Source organism: Cherax quadricarinatus, chromosome 37 (genome assembly GCF_038502225.1).
Source record: "Cherax quadricarinatus isolate ZL_2023a chromosome 37, ASM3850222v1, whole genome shotgun sequence".
NCBI classification, from domain to species: Eukaryota; Metazoa; Arthropoda; class Malacostraca; order Decapoda; family Parastacidae; genus Cherax; species Cherax quadricarinatus.
The window spans coordinates 15,918,577-15,935,087 of NC_091328.1; the positions used below are offsets into that span (position 1 = coordinate 15,918,577).

Here is a 16,511-nt window from a genome sequence, read left to right on the forward strand (position 1 = left end):
CTTATTCTGTCTTTGCCTGGTAGTGTTGGGTTGCTATTGTAGGGGTTTGAAAAAAGCCACAACTAATTCCTCACACCATCTGTGAAAGATACATTTGCTGCAGTACTATTAGTGAAAAATTACAGTACCTACTAAAATTTGGAAGTATGGTTCATCCTTTCACATTGGACCTTGTGCACCCACATTGTCTAATGATAAAGTGCAGTACAGTAAGGAATAAAAATGAAGGGCCTAACATGTATTTTTTTTTTATATTTCACATATAAATAACATGATTACTGATAAACAGAAATATACTGTGCAATTACAAGAAAATATAAACTGAAGAATTTAATTTTGGGTGTGACTAAATACAGCAAACGCGCTCATTAACAGGCTAATAGAGAGGAAGAGTACGATAATGCAGAATGTCAGCAACTCCCCAATTATGAAATTAATATTTCATGATCTGACTGTCTTCTGAAGTAGTGGACTTGGTCCACTAATGCAGAAGACAGCCAGACACTTAGACTACAAGTATCATAACCTGTAGTACTACGGTACAGTAATTATACTTGCCTTTTTGTGGTAGAGTCACGATCAATAGTAGTGACTCGGAATAACTTGTATTGAGTGGGAGGCGCTGTGAAAATCGTGTAGATGGCCAATATGTAGAGGGCTGAGAAGACAAGGGAGATGGGAGTGTATGGCACCAGTTCTGTTGCCTGGCAACATAGCTGGGTCCGTACACTCACATCTGTATTGGAGTTCATAGGTTCAAACCTAAAGCATTACACCCCATTCATATCTAGGTGAAAATTGCTGCTTAAAGCATATTTGAGGGCACTGTGAATTATTTGTACAAATACATCGTGGATGTGTGTTACCATAACTTGCTAGTACATGATTGACAGCTTAAGGGTTACAGTAATTCTATACAAGGAATTTCAACATAGCAGTAAGGCTAAAGATACAAGGTGGCAGCTAGCAAGGCTAACTTGTACACAGTACATAACATCAGTCTACATAAACACTAGATAGTTTGTAATACGTTCAATGGAAGTTAGCCAAGAAAAGTTGAAATGCACTTGCTTTTTTTGCTCTTGTACCTTTCAAAAGTATGGGATTACATGTAGCACACTAACACTGTAAATGTTTCCAGTAGTGTGGTTATGGAAGTGGCATACTAACTTGATGGAAATCTAATCTTTCTCTGCTCATTTTACTGGTTATTACTAATGATTATTTAGTATGGTGTCAATTTTTTTTTTTTAATAGTTGTAGTGTTCAATTTCTTACTATAATCTTGATCTTTCAGATTACCAACATATTATACTAATGTGTTGTGTTGTCTTCCATGCTTATCATAGTGTTTATATTGCACATGTGTGAGAAGCATTATTTATGTTACAGTATTATATTAATTTTCACTAAACCTGCATGGGTCATAGAGGAGCAATATTTATAATACTAAGAGTAGCTAGAAATGCAAGTTTGCATCTGAATGTTAAGGGGAAATGGACATTTTGCTGTAATTATAACAAAAATATAGTTTATTGAATACGTATTAAGTAGTTTGGTGCATTTTCTTAATATTGTAGTTCATTATAATCATGGGGAAACACTAATGCCATCATCAAGAGCAGGGCACATGGGAAATACGTTTGATCCAAGAAAGGGGAGGATAGACCCCACTTCCTTGGATCAAAACCCCTCCTTTAAGGGGATGTTAATCCCATATGGGCCATATAGCACACAAGAAATGGGAAGTGTGGAGGGAAGGGTAAAATTTAATCTGAGGCAGAAGAAAATAGCTCCAATTCTTTAGACATGAATATATTTAAAATTTTGTGTTAGATACTGTCATAAATGATTCACAGTGTTATTACATTAACTCAATAATGCATACTGAGTAATAATAATATAAGTGATAAGCCATAAATTAACTAGTAAATATTCTACTCAAAATTTTATTTTCTTCATAGGGAAAGTAATTGATAAACTTAGAATAATATAATGAAACTAAGTACTACACCCAAAAAAGGATCACACAGTGTGCATTTAATAGAAAAAAAAATATTTTAGGCATTTTTGTAAGTTTAGTCTATCTTGAACTATACCTGACTTGACCTTATTTCTTTAACCTAAAATTAATGTTGAAGCTTTTCTCAGAATGCACTGGTGAAAAATAAAGAATTCTCAATTTTTCTCTATATACAGCGAGGCATTTTGTAGTATATTTGACTATTTCTATGGTTACTTGAGTTGAAAGTATACAACATGATTGATTAGAAGTCTTAACATAAAAGTATTACATATCCACTATGTGTAAAAGGTACAGGACTGTATATAATCTCGGCATGATTTTTTATTTTTCTTGTACTGTGTATATACGTATAAAGTTTTTTCTGTATTTCACATTTTAAGCAGTTACAGCTCACAACCTCTTCAAGGGGGCTCCTTGGCATGGTGAACAGGCTCTTGGTCTGAGGAATTAGACCTGTCGGTCTACTTCCTCAGACCGAACCTAATTACCCCCCAATCCCCCGTTCCCTATCCCATCCTCCCATTTTTCCTTTCCTCCTCCCCTCCCTTTTGCCCTTCCTTTTTTTTTTTTTTTTTTTTTACCCCACAGACACGCTAGTTCCTAGGTACGGGAAAGGGTACTGGGGTCCATCCCATTCCGTTGAGGTTCTTGGCGGTGGCGTAGTTTGCCGTGAAATCTGGATTGCCTGGGGATGTCCTGATCCCTCTCCGGTATCCCGGAGGGTGGCTTTGGGTGTCTCTCGGGCGACGGGTGTATCTCTGGAAGCCACCTTTCGGATTCCGGGGGTGGTGGCCGAAGGAGGTATGCTTTGTGGTGGATTTCCGGCCGCCCTCTCTTTTGTCCACCGAGGTAGCTCGGCAGATGTGAGGTTGCTATCCCAGATTGCCGGTTTACTGGCATGATGGGTAGGGTATGGCACGGGTTCCATGCCGCATCTGCGCTACTTGCGGTGCTGAGGTCCTCTTGGGCGCGGAGGGAGATTTCTGGCCCTTTCATTCCTCCTAGGAACTATCCCTCCCCGGTCCCCCCTTTTTTTATTCTTCTTTTTATTTTTATTTTCTTCTTTCTTTTTTTTTTCTTAAAAACAAAAAGAAAGAAGTAACCTAACCATGGCAGCCCTACTCCATGAACCTGCTACCCCCAGGCCCCTTCTTGATACCGCACCCCGTTCTGACCCCGCCTTGTCTTTGGACCACTCTTCGGACACTCCTCATGCCTCTGTACCTCTTGCCGGTGCTGTTTCCTCACCCGCTTCAGGTACTGAGGCCTCGACTGACCCCTTTGATTTATCTGACCTTCGCTCTCCTCTGACTATGCTTCCGGCCTCTCCCTCTACGGTGCGGCAATTTTCAAATCGCCGGCCCGTTCCACGTCGGACCAACTCTGGTCCCATGCCTAAACGCCAAGGACAATTACCTGCTGATGATACTTCTCCACCTTCTCGTTCTTCTCAGAAAAGATCGACACGTCCTTCACTACCTTTCCACGCTCAGTTTCAGACTGCCCAATGGACTAAATTCTTCACTTTACAACCGACTTCCTCAACTGCCTATCTTTCTGACCACAGTATTGGCAAGGCACTCCTACGCCATGTTGGTAAAGATATTTCTCTTCATGCTCTTAAGAGCGGTATGAGCATCGTCACCGTACAGAATGCTACCCAGGCTCATGAGCTTTCTCGTCTTTCCCATATCGATACTGTTCCTGTAACTATTGAAAAGCATCATTCCCTCAATTCTTGTAGTGGTACCGTCATTCTGCCCCATACCATAGTTCAACAAAATTTCCAGACATGTGGCACTGACATTCTTGAACAGCTGGAACTCCAAGATCTTCCAATCCTCAAGGTAGACACTTACTTTCTTCCTGCCCGCGGGCGGAGACGATACCCTAGCAACGTGGCTCGTTTAACTTTTGACAGCCGTGAACTCCCATCCTCAGTTTATGTAGCAGGACATTGGTTACAAGTTCGAAAGGTGATCCCTACACCGCAACAGTGTAGAAATTGCTGGCGATTTGGCCATCCAGCGAAATATAGCAGATCTATCGCCGAATGCCCAGTCTATGGTGCCGATGACCATTCTAATACGTCTTGCAATCGACCTCCCTCTTGCCTTAATTGTCATGAGGCTCACCCTTCGTACTCTCGCCATTGTCAAGTCTACTTAAACAAGCGGGAAATCCATTACCTCAAAGAGGCAGAAGGTCTCCCTTATGCCATGGCAGTTTCTCATCTCCGCCTCCAAGGGAGACTACCTCGTGTTTCTTATTCCCGTGTTTCAAAACGTCCCCCCACTTCTGGTATCCCATCTTCTGCACCCACCTCTGTGGTTACCTCTCCCATAGTCACTCCTGTAGCTAATGCTTTTGCTGTCCTCAGCTCAGACGTCCCTACTTCAATGTCTCAGTCTGATCTCGCTTCTTCGTGTTCTCTCTCACAAGCCTCAGTAGCGACGAGATCTCGTATGACACCTCCTCCCAATTGTCCCTCTACTTCTCAAAAGTCAAAAAAAGGTCCGTTAACACCTCCTACCCATCTTCCACCTCCTCACTTTCCCTTCCCTGTCTCTGTACCTGGTTCTCCCCCTCTCACAAGTGTAGAGGTTCACCCTCCTCCTCGTACTGTACCTTCCTCCCCTGTTCCCTCCCAAGTTTCTTCCTCTTCTGCCACCTCCCAGGTTTCTGCCTCTTCTGTCCCCTTCCACGCTTCTCCAGTTCCCTCCACCCTTTCGCCCCCCCTACCTTGGTACAGTCCATTACAGTTCCAATCTTTACTCATCCTCCCCCTACCATTTCCAATATTGTCTCCCATACGACGTCTCTGAATTCTGAAACACTTGAAGCAATCTCTGAATATATTGCAGAGACCAAACCATCAATGGACACTGATCCACCCTCCGCTCCTTCTCCTCTACTCCATCTGCGCAACTCCTTTCTTCACAGCGCACCGTTCCTTCGCTGCTTGAACGTTTTCCACTGCCTCCGCATGTGGACTTTTCTAACCCCTCTAGTCTGTAGGAACCCTTACCTGCAGATTTCAGGTATCTTTATCATTGCCAATCATGGCCTATTTACAGTGGAATATACGCGGCCTCAGGGGTAATCGGGGTGAGCTTCAGATGTTACTCTCCCAGTTTTCCCCTGTTGGTGTTTGCTTACAGGAACCAAAATTACACTCTGCTGTTATCTCTCCCATCTCAGGCTATAATTTATTGTATTCTTCAGATCCTTTTCCTGATGGGACCTTTAATGAAAGTGCCCTTCTTCTACGCACTGATATTCCATACCATCAGCTATTTGTTCGTACTTCGCTGCATTACACAGCAGCCCGTATCCACTTGCATAGGTGGTATACGCTCTGTTCTTTATATCTCTCTCCTTCTCGGGCATTATCTATTCCGGATATTGCCTTTCTTGTTTCGTCATTACCACCACCGATTCTGTTACTTGGTGATTTTAATGCCCACCATTTCCTCTGGGGGGGGGGTCTCACTGTGATTCCCGTGGCATTCAGTTAGAGGCTTTTCTTGCCACCCACCCCCTCCATGTTTTAAATACAGGTACTCGCACCCATTTTGATCCTCGGACTCACACTCTCTCTTGCATCGATCTCTCAGTCTGCTCTTCCTCCGCCGCATTAGACTTCACTTGGTCTGTTCTTCCGGACTTACATGACAGCGATCATTTCCCAATCATTCTTACTTCCCCTTCATATTCACCACCTCTTCACATCCCATGCTGGCAATTTGATCAGGCAAATTGGAACCTTTACTCACACCTAACTGTAATTAGAGAGGCTCCTTCTTCGTCCTCCATCGATGAGCTTTTACACCTCTTCTCGTCCTCCGTTTTAACCGCAGCTTCTCATTCTATACCCCAAACTTCGGGCAGGCATTCTCAGAAATGCGTGCCTTGGTGGTCTACTGCTTGTGCTCGTGCAGTACGTTTGAAACGCGCTGCATGGGGCAGGTACCGGTACAATAGAACCACAGAGAGACTTCTCGATTTTAAGCAGAAGCGTGCGATTGCTCGCCGTGTCATCCGTGACGCTAAACGCACTTGCTGGCGAGATTATGTCTCCACCATCACCTCTGCTTCCTCTATGAGTGCAGTCTGGAAAAAAGTACGAAAACTGAGTGGTAAATATTCTCCTGACCCGGCTCCTGTTCTGCGGGTTGCCGGTGTTGATATAGCAAACCCACTAGATGTTGCCAATGAAACTGGCATTCATCTGGTCCGTATTTCTCAGGGACTCCATCTATGCCCCTCATTTCTTTCCTCAAAGTCTGCCAGAGAGTTAGCACCCTTGGACTTTTCTTCTCTCAGGGAAGAACAGTATAATGTGCCTTTTACACTTCAAGAACTGGAGGCAACACTCTCAGCTTGCCGATCATCGGCAGCTGGGCCCGACGACATTCATATTCGTATGCTACAACATTTACATCAGTCAGCCCTTGCAGTCCTATTATGCCTTTACAATCTTATTTGGTCACAAGGAGTTCTTCCACAGCTGTGGAAATCCGCCATTGTTCTCCCTTTCCGCAAACCAGGCACTACGGGACATGAAACCTCCCACTATCGTCCCATTGCTCTTACCAGTGCAGTTTGCAAAGTGATGGAACGCCTAGTAAATAGACGTTTAGTGTGGTATTTAGAGACACACAACAGTCTCTCCACTCGTCAATATGGCTTTCGTAAGGGACGTTCTACCATAGACCCCTTACTACGCTTGGATACGTATGTTCGTAATGCCTTTGCGAATAACCACTCGGTTATTGCCATATTTTTTGACCTTGAGAAGGCATATGACACAACTTGGAGGTATAATATTTTAGCCCAAGCCCACTCCTTAGGCCTTCGAGGCAATCTACCATCCTTCCTTAAGAACTTTTTAACTGACAGGCATTTCCGTGTTCGGGTTAATAATGTGCTCTCCCCGGACTTTATCCAAGCTGAAGGTGTCCCCCAGGGATGTGTTCTGAGCACAACACTTTTTCTCCTTGCTATTAATGATTTGGCCTCTAGTCTTCCATCAAATATTTGGTCATCACTCTTATGTTGATGACTTCGCTATTGCCTGTGCAGGCGCTGACTGTCACCTTATTACAGTTTCTCTCCAGCATGCAGTCGACCATGTTTCCAATTGGGCCACCACACGTGGGTTTAAATTTTCCAGCACTAAAACTCACCAAATTACTTTCACTAGACGCTCTGTCATCTCCGATCATCCTTTGTACCTCTATGGCTCCCGTATCCCTGAACGTGATACAGTCAAGTTTCTGGCCCCCCTCTTTGATCATAGGTTATCCTGGAAACCTCACATTACCTCTCTGAAGGCAACTTGTCACAGCCGGCTGAACCTTCTTAAAACCCTTGCTCATCTTTCATGGGGAGCTGATCGTCGAACCCTCCTTCGCCTACATTCCACCCTTATTTTATCGAAACTTGATTATGGTGACCAGATCTATTCAGCGGCATCTCCTGCTACTCTCTCTAGCCTTAACCCCATTCATCACCAAGGATTACGTTTATGCCTTGGTGCTTTTCGCTCTTCCCCTGTCGAGAGCCTCTATGCAGAAGCGAACGTTCCATCCTTATCCGATCGCCGTGATGCCCATTGCCTTTGCTACTATGTATGCTCTCATGATCTGCGCAATCCTTCCATTTATAGAATGGTCACTGATATTAGTAGACATTCATTATTTGTTCGCCGCCCCTGTTTACTCCGTCCCTTCTCTCTTCGCCTTCATTCACTCTTGTCTTCTCTTCAATTACCACCTTTCTATGTACATGTAGCATCTCACTTTTCCCTACCCCCCTGGGAAGTTCCAGCTGTTCGAGTCTGTTCTTTCTCTCTCCCTTGCTCGAAAGCCCAACTGTCTACGGTTGCTTCCCGCTCTCTTTTTCTTGACCACTTTCACTCTCATTCTCATGCCATTGCTGTGTACACAGATGGCTCTAAGTCTTCTGACGGCGTAGGATTCGCAGCAGTGTTTCCGCACAGCATCGTACAAGGGCATTTACTATCTTCGGCTAGTATTTTTACTGCTGAATTGTATGCCATCCTTACAGCACTTATCCGTATTGCATCTATGCCTGTGTCATCATTTGTGGTTTTCTCAGACTCCCTTAGTGCTTTACAGGCTATACAGAAATTTGATACACCTCACCCCTTAGTCCTCCGTATCCAACTTTGGCTACGCCGCATCTTTACCAAGCATAAAGATATTGTTTTTTGTTGGGTCCCTGGTCATGTTGACGTACAGGGCAATGAACAGGCAGACACTGCTGCGCGGTCAGCAGTACATGACCTACCAGTTTCATGTAGAGGTATTCCATTTATGGACTATTTTGCTGCAATATCTTCCAACTTCACACCCGTTGGCAACAACGTTGGTCTACTATGCTCGGCAACAAACTTCAATCTATTAAACCGAGTATAGGTTACTGGCTGTCTTGTTATCACCAGTGTCGAGGTTGGGAGACTACTCTCTCCAGTCTTCGCATTGGCTATACTCGTCTTACTCATGGATATCTCATGCAGAGGCGCCCTGCTCCTCTCTCTGAGAATTGCCAAGTTCCATTATCAGTCAGCCACATTCTGTTGGACTGCCCACTTTATCAACGAGCACGCAGAATTTACCTTCTTCGTCGTCTTCGCTCTGCTGCTCTCTCTTTACCTTCCCTTCTCGCTGGACCCACCTTTCATCCAGACACTCTCATTGACTTTTTGACAATAATTTACTTACTTCACAAATTCTGATACCTTCAGCCGTTTCTACTTCAATCTCTTGCTACCCTCTACCCCCGTACTATCCCCTGCCCCGCTGTTTTCTGTAACCTACTGATCATCCCTCCTCACTTCCTTCCCTACCCTGCAGCGCTGTATAGCCCTTGTGGCTTAGCGCTTCTTTTTTATTATAATAATAATACAGCTCACAAATTATTTTTAATTCCAGTAATCCTGTGCGAGGAGATGTAGCTTCCAGTTCCTACCAAGACAGGACACCCAGTAGAACATTGGCAAGTCATTTTTTTGAGCACTTTCCTGCACTGACTGCTCTTCAACCTGGGACTACATTGGCCATTGCCCATGCACATGCACGAGGGCCTAATGCTCATGCACAGGCTCTTGCACAAGCTAGATTCCATGGATTTGGAAAATAATGAAATATTTTAATATGTTGGTTTTGGTTGTAATTCCTGAGGGTTCAGATTGTTCTTTTACTGTAAATATTAGGAAAATATTAGCAAATTTGAATTATTCAATAGTGAGAACTGGCAACAAGTGCCATCCTCAGTAATGGCTGTTCACATTATTTTTTATATAAATATTTCTGAACAATTACTTCATTATTTTAAAATAGAGTTTTTATAGTCATAGCTTTAAGGTTTTTCAAACAAATGTTTTATTATTGTCCAAGTAATCTGATGAGCCCTTTTCAGTGGTAAAAATTTTAACAAGAATAACGAGTTAACTATTAAAACTTGAAATTAGTGGCATTTCATTGAATAATATGTCTTGCAAGATATTTGACGTTTTCTCGAGTATGTTGTTATATAAAAGAAACCTGTTCTCCGGATAGAGACTGCACGCTCATGTTGCACTGCATAGGAACAAAAAGGGAGCGAGAGGGAAACGGTAATCTATTTTGCAGTGATCTTCAAGTTCTTGTTTATGTAATTTGTCAGTGTTTTTTTTTTAATTTTCTAGTCTATGTACGACCCACACAGGTTCATTGTCATTTTTTTAATTTTTGCTAAATAAAGCAGAAAAAATTTAGTATGTCAAGTAGTATGCTAAAGCAACATTTACTTTTATTACAAATACAGTAAGAAAGGTTGTAATATACTGCAGCATTCTTAAGCAGTACAGGAGTAAACCAGTATTAAATTTCGGTATGAAAAACTGTTTTATACTATTTACAGTATAAGCTATTAAAAATTACATCAGTTTCAATGCTACACACATTTGGCTTTGGTTACAATATTAAAACTTATCACTTTTTATACAATAATGTTTGCTACCCTTTTATATAGATAATTTTTTATCTGAAAAATAATACTAAAGTATAATAATACAATTATTATATCCAATGTAAGTGAATTTTGAACATTTCTATCACTGTACATTTATTTAGGTTAAAGAAAAAATTTCTCCACAAGGTTTGCTCAGTGCTTCATGACATGAGAGGATGCACAGTTGGTGTGACAGATTTGTATCACTAGATGTTTAATATGTCATTACTTTTAGACAAAGCATTATTAGATTTTTTCTTGGGGAGGGGTTACTAAATTCATATTATTATTATAATCAAAAAGAAGCGCTAAGCCACAAGGGCTATACAGCACTAAATTCATAGGGGTAATACAGCACTTTGGGAGGACAGGCAGTTCGGTTCGGTTCAGTCCAAGGGACTGGAGGTCATGGGCAATTCCTTGGCTAAAGAACCTTCACCCATATCAAGAAACCTCCCTTGAAGGGTTCAAAGAAATCCATGTACTGCAATGCAGTATTTATGAATAATAATTTATATACTAATGCAAATTCAGTGGACCCTTGAATTTCATCATCCCTTTTCTGTATGTAAAACGATAGTTATTCTCTTTAAAATGTATTTTTTGTTAATATTTCCCATAAGACATAATGTAAATCCAATTAATCCATTCCAGGCACCCAAAAATAACAAAAAATACATTTTGTAGATTTTTTTTTTTTTCAACAAGTCTCCCACCGAGGCAGGGTGACCCAAAAAGAAAGAAAAAAAATCCCCAAAAAGAAAATACTTTCATCATCATTCAACACTTTCACCTCAGTCGCACAATCACTGTTTTTGCAGAGGAATGATGAAATTCGAGGGCCAAATCAGAAAGGTCACGCGTGTAGTGCAACATAGGGCTACTTGATACTTCATAAATGACAAGCCATTATTTTAACAAATGTTTTGAGACCACTTACCTGGCAGGGTGCTTATTTTAGAGCAAAAATTATCTTTGTGCTACTGTACAAATGTATAAAAAAAAGTGCTAAACCTATACAAATGTATTGAATTTAATACTTTTAGGTACATAAAACTAGAAATAAATTAGTCCTCTGTTCTGCAAGGTTGTTGCTGTGTCACATTTTATGTTGGACCCTATTAATACTTTAACATTGTATTTCTATATGACTATTATAATTTCATATTTATTACTTAGTTTTCCTGTCTGTATTTTTCATACCTTTTTGTTTGCTATAGCTGCTTTGATGACAAAGTTTATTTTTATCAGTAAAATAGCATTACAAACACATGAGCACTTAATTTGCTGTAATTATGCAGTGAAGATAGTCAACTCAGCTATGATGTACTGCTGACAGTCGGAATAGTGTTAAGCAGTTTCACTAACACTATTACTTCATTCTTTCACATGAGCTACAGAAATGGATGGTCAGTGAACACTTAACCTAATTTTCAAGTGTGGATATGATATAGTTACAGATAAAGATTAATATTTGATATTTATGTCTGTGGTACTAGTTTACTACTAGCATAAGCATATTATTTATATAAAATTCTTATTTAAAATATGATTAGGTGACAAGTTCGATATACTGTAATGCCTTAGAAATCACTAAAAAGCTATTTATGAGATGTAGCCTATCACCTGATCATATTTTCAGAACTTAATTTTTTTTTATACATAAGACATTCATTTGCAAAAGTTGACTTTTTAAACACACAAAATGTATGCTAATGCACAGTGGAACTTCTGCCTTATGTACAAATCTATGCCTGATCTTGTGCAGATACTAAAAATTCATTTTGGTGGATATTTTTTGCATTCAAGTCACATGTAATATAAAATAATTAATAAATAAATTTTAGTATGGTCATCTAAGACAGGAAGCTCTTGTTGTTTAAGGCCCCTCATCACATTATTATAATCAAAAATAAGTGCTAAACCTACAAGGGTCATACAGCAGGGCAGAGAAGGGTGCAGGGGTATTGGGTAGCAAGACATGGAGGTAGAGTGAGGAGTTTTAGAGGCATCATCAGAGTTTGTGAGGTAAAATCAGTTTGTCTCAGAGTCTGGGTTAAAGGAGGGTCCACCAGCAAGAAGGGAAGGTAAAGCAGCAACGCCGTTGGAGATGAATTCTAGGTGCTCATTGATAGTGGGCAATCCCACAGAAACTGGAACCTGACAAGTTTCACAGTGTGGAACAGGGCACCTCTCCATTAAATACCCGTGAGTAAGAAGAGTGTGGCTGATGTGAAGACAGGAGAGAGTAGTCTCCCAACCTCAACATTGATAACAAGATGGCCAGAAACCTATACTTGGTTTAATAGAATGTAATTTATGTAACATCAGACCAACACTGTTGCCAATGGGTGTGAAGGTGGGTAGTAATTACAGCAAATTAGTCTGTGAATGGAACACCTCTATGAAACCAGCTCATTCACTGCTGACTGTTCAGCAGTGACTTAAGAAATCGTAATGACGCGACGGGCTGGAGTTTTGAGACTATGACCGCGGGTTCAATCCCGGCCGGGGGTATGGTTTGTTCAGCAGTGCCTGCTCACTGCCCTTCCTAATCAGATGTCTGGTTAAATCCAATGGTACTTTACTGACCAAGCTGTGTGTACATCCACATTGCTGTACAAATTTAAAAAATTGTAGAAATCATATTATAATCAATTTAAGCACTAAACCCATAAGGGTATACATTAAAAAAGTCTCGTCTGTATTGGTGCTAGAGAGGGGAGAATATACAGTACAAGCCTAACAGTGCTCCATGGAAGCTTGGTCAAGCTAACCTGATAAACCTTTACTTGTCAGCATGCTTCTCTTCCACCCAAGAGGATCAAAATTTGCTTATGGTATTTATTTTCACTAGATGTGGACTAAGTGTACTTCGCTGCATGTTGCTTACCTGCCAGTCGTGCTCTGGCTAACACTAGTCTCTATAAAGGATTTAGCTTTTGTCACCCATATTACTGAAGAACTTGGGTGAAAATACTAAAGGCTGCAGCAAGAAGAAACACTATACACGTCTTTGGTGGCAAATAGCACTCAATTTTGATTATAATAATAATATGGTGGTAGCACCAGAGCCAGATTAAGAATTAGTAGGCCCCTGGGCTACAAATACTGTGAGGGCCCCAGTGATATTAAAAAAAAAAAAAGAAAAAAAATTACAACAGTCAAAAGTTTATCATATACATGATGTAATAACATACAATTATAAACTTGCAACAGTAACTGTGAACACTTTTCACTTAATCTCTGGAGGCCCTGCAGATGGCAGAGGCCCCTGGGCTGCAGCCCCTAAAGCTCATGCCTTAATCTGGCCCTGGGTACCACTCTCAAACATCCACCCACCATAGAAATATGCACGTGTGTAATATGAGGTTAAAGTGGTGGACTTTAGAAGTTCCACTGTAGTCATTGCATCTTTCAAGAGTAATTTACAGTAGCCAAGAAAGTATAGAATCTCATTTTTCAGGGCTTCCATCAATACTGTAACAGATAAAACCAGAAATAGTTCCAAAGTAAAATGTGCATATGGGTAATTTATAAAAATATACCTGTAAGCCAAAGCTGGGATCTCATTACAGTTTTAACTTTTCACTGCCAATAGTGGGTATAATAGCCATTGTTTTCACTTTTCATCTTTAGAGCAGAAAAAGGATAAACACTAGCATTTAAGAAGGCATTAAGTTTCAATTTGAGTGCTGCCATGCATTTTTAAATTAATATCTGCCATAGCCAAGACAAATTTGTTTCCAGTAAACACACACACACTAATAATATAAGTGTGAGAGTGTACAGCACACAGTGTAACGAGTGTTTGAAGCTCAATCATCTACTAAGTATGACAGAAATTATACTCTCAGTGCTAAACTTTCCAAATTAATGAACTGTAGTTTGACAGTAAATATTAAATATAAGCTGATCAAGCTATATTACATTATATAAATTTTAGCAATATTAAGTTAGACTAAGGTACTTGTGATGCAATTTAAGTCTCATACCATGTACAGCATGATCTCATGAATATGTCTAACTTTATTTGGTAGATATGTTCTTGAAATCCATCACATTCTAAACTGGTAGAAAGTGAACACTACAATACAGAGAAGACAGGCTTTCAAAATCTAATGTTAATCCCCACCAAAAATATAATTCCTACAAGTCTTTAGTAATGTACAACTTACCTCCCCTGTGGCAATAGTTAGGCAAGGCAATGTGGATGCTTGTTCCTCACAGGTCACTGGGCACTACATGTCGAGCTCAGGTCATGTTCCTGAAACCAATGCTATATATAGATATGTAATCTGAATAACATGGGAAAATAGGGTTAGGTCTTTGACACCTCAGAAAAAGTCAAATCTAAGCTCTTATTTCATCAAAAACAAGTTTTTAATACGTTACATTGTAGATGTCATTCCTTGTGGAGAGGCCTGATGTATGTGTGTACTCGCCTAATTGTGGTTGTGAGAGTCAAGTCACAGCTGGTCCCGCCTCGTCACTGGTGGGTGTGCGCGCGCATGCTCGTGAGCACATGCACACAAAAAATACCAGGTCCAGGAGCTATGACTCGACCCCTGCAATCACAGATAGGCAAGTACAGAGTAAATTCCCAATAAAATGTACTAATAGGGGGAAAGGGGTGTCCGCTTTACCAAAAATGCGTTATATTGAAAGTTACAATTAATCAGAAGTATTCTGCTTAATCAACTGGCTACCGGACATGAAGAAACTCCCAATGAAACAGAGTTAGTCTACTGTATTAACAGACTACCAGACATAAGAATAACTAGATACAGTATTATAAGTACATGTACCTAAAAAGAGGGAGTTAAAAGTACAGTGGACCCTCAACCAACGATGGCACTGTCTAATGTTAAATCCAACTAGCGATACATTTTAACGCAAAAATTTTGCCTCGACTAGCGCTAAAAAACTCGACCAACATGATTCGTTCCGTTGGAGACGCGTCCACTTGTGGCCTGAGCGTGCCAGTGTTTACAAGCCAGCCAGCCAGCCACCGACGTCCCATCCAAACATACAATCGGAACATTTCATATTATCACAGCGTTTTTAGTGATTGCGCCTGCAAAATAAGTCACCATGGGCCCCAAAAAAGCTTCTAGTGCCAACCCTACAGCAAAAAAGGTGAGAATTACTATAGATATGAAGAAAGAGATCATTGATAAGTATGAAAGTGGAGTGCGTGTCTCTGAGTTGGCCAGGTTGTACACAAAACCCCAGTCAACCATCGCTACTATAGTGGCCAAGAAAACGGCAATCAAGGAAGCTGTTCTTGCCAAAGGTGCAACTATATTTTCAAAACTGAGATCGCAAGTGATAGAAGATGTTGAGAGACTGTTATTGGTGTGGATAAACGAAAAACAGATAGCATCTCTCAAGCGATCATATGTGAAAAGGCTAGGAAGTTGCATGACGATTTAATTAGAAAAATGCCTGCAACTAGTGGTGATGTGAGTGAATTTAAGGCCAGCAAAGGTTGGTTTGAGAGATTTAAGAATCGTAGTGGCATACATAGTGTGATAAGGCATGGTGAGGCTGCCAGTTCGGACCAAAAAGCAGCTGAAAAATATGTGCAGGAATTCAAGGAGTACATAGACAGTGAAGAATTGAAACCTGAACAAGTGTTTAATTGTGACGAAACAGGCCTGTTTTGGAAGAAAATGCCAAGCAGGACCTACATTACTCAGGAGGAAAAGGCACTCCCAGGACATAAGCCTATGAAAGACAGGCTTACTCTGTTGATGTGTGCTAATGCTAGTGGTGATTGCAAAGTGAAGCCTTTATTGGTGTATCACTCTGAAACTCCCAGTGTGTTCAGGAAAAACAATGTCCTCAAGGACTTGACACCTCAAGTCCTAATGAAAGGGGATTCCCCTTCTAAACACTAACACCATCCACACTCTCCCCTCCCATCCCATCAATCATCACCTGATCTTCAATAAAGGTAAGTGTCATGTAATTGTATATGTCTTCTTCAGTTTGTGTGTATTAAAATTAATATTTCATGCGGGAAAAAAAAAATCTTTTTCAATACTTTGGGGTGTCAGGAACGGATTAATTTGATTTCCATTATTCCTTATTGGGAAAATTAACTCGACTAACGATAATTTCGACTAACAATGAACTCTCAGGAACGGATTAATATCGATGGTCGAGGGTCCACTGTACAATACAGTCAGGTACAGTACATGAATTTTTCTTACCTTTTGTGATGGAAAAATGTGCTTACAAATGTACAGTATTCCAGTGTGGTCTAGTGGTGACCAAGAACTTATAAAAAGTCAGCAGAGCTGTAAAGCTCCAGCAGCAACATTGTAGATGGTGTGGGAGACATACAGGTAGATAGTTCAGCAGATGTAGATGGCTCAGGCCTACTGGTAGATGTTTCGGGGGAGGTAGAACAAGGAACAGGTTTCAAGAACAAAATGTTTCTAGACACCATCACTTGCTT

General features: G+C 40.8%; 1 protein-coding gene across 1 annotated transcript in view; it reads left to right on the plus strand.

Moving 5' to 3' along the window:
• Nucleotides 1-13,240, plus strand: part of LOC128704202 (uncharacterized) — a 396,156-nt gene extending 382,916 nt beyond the window's left edge. The window contains exon 42 of the mRNA XM_070091735.1: nt 8,986-13,240. Coding sequence (XP_069947836.1) covers nt 8,986-9,193 — 208 coding nt within the window. The 3' untranslated portion in view covers nt 9,194-13,240. The remainder of the gene's footprint in view (nt 1-8,985) is intronic.
• Nucleotides 13,241-16,511: the final 3,271 nt, after the last annotated feature.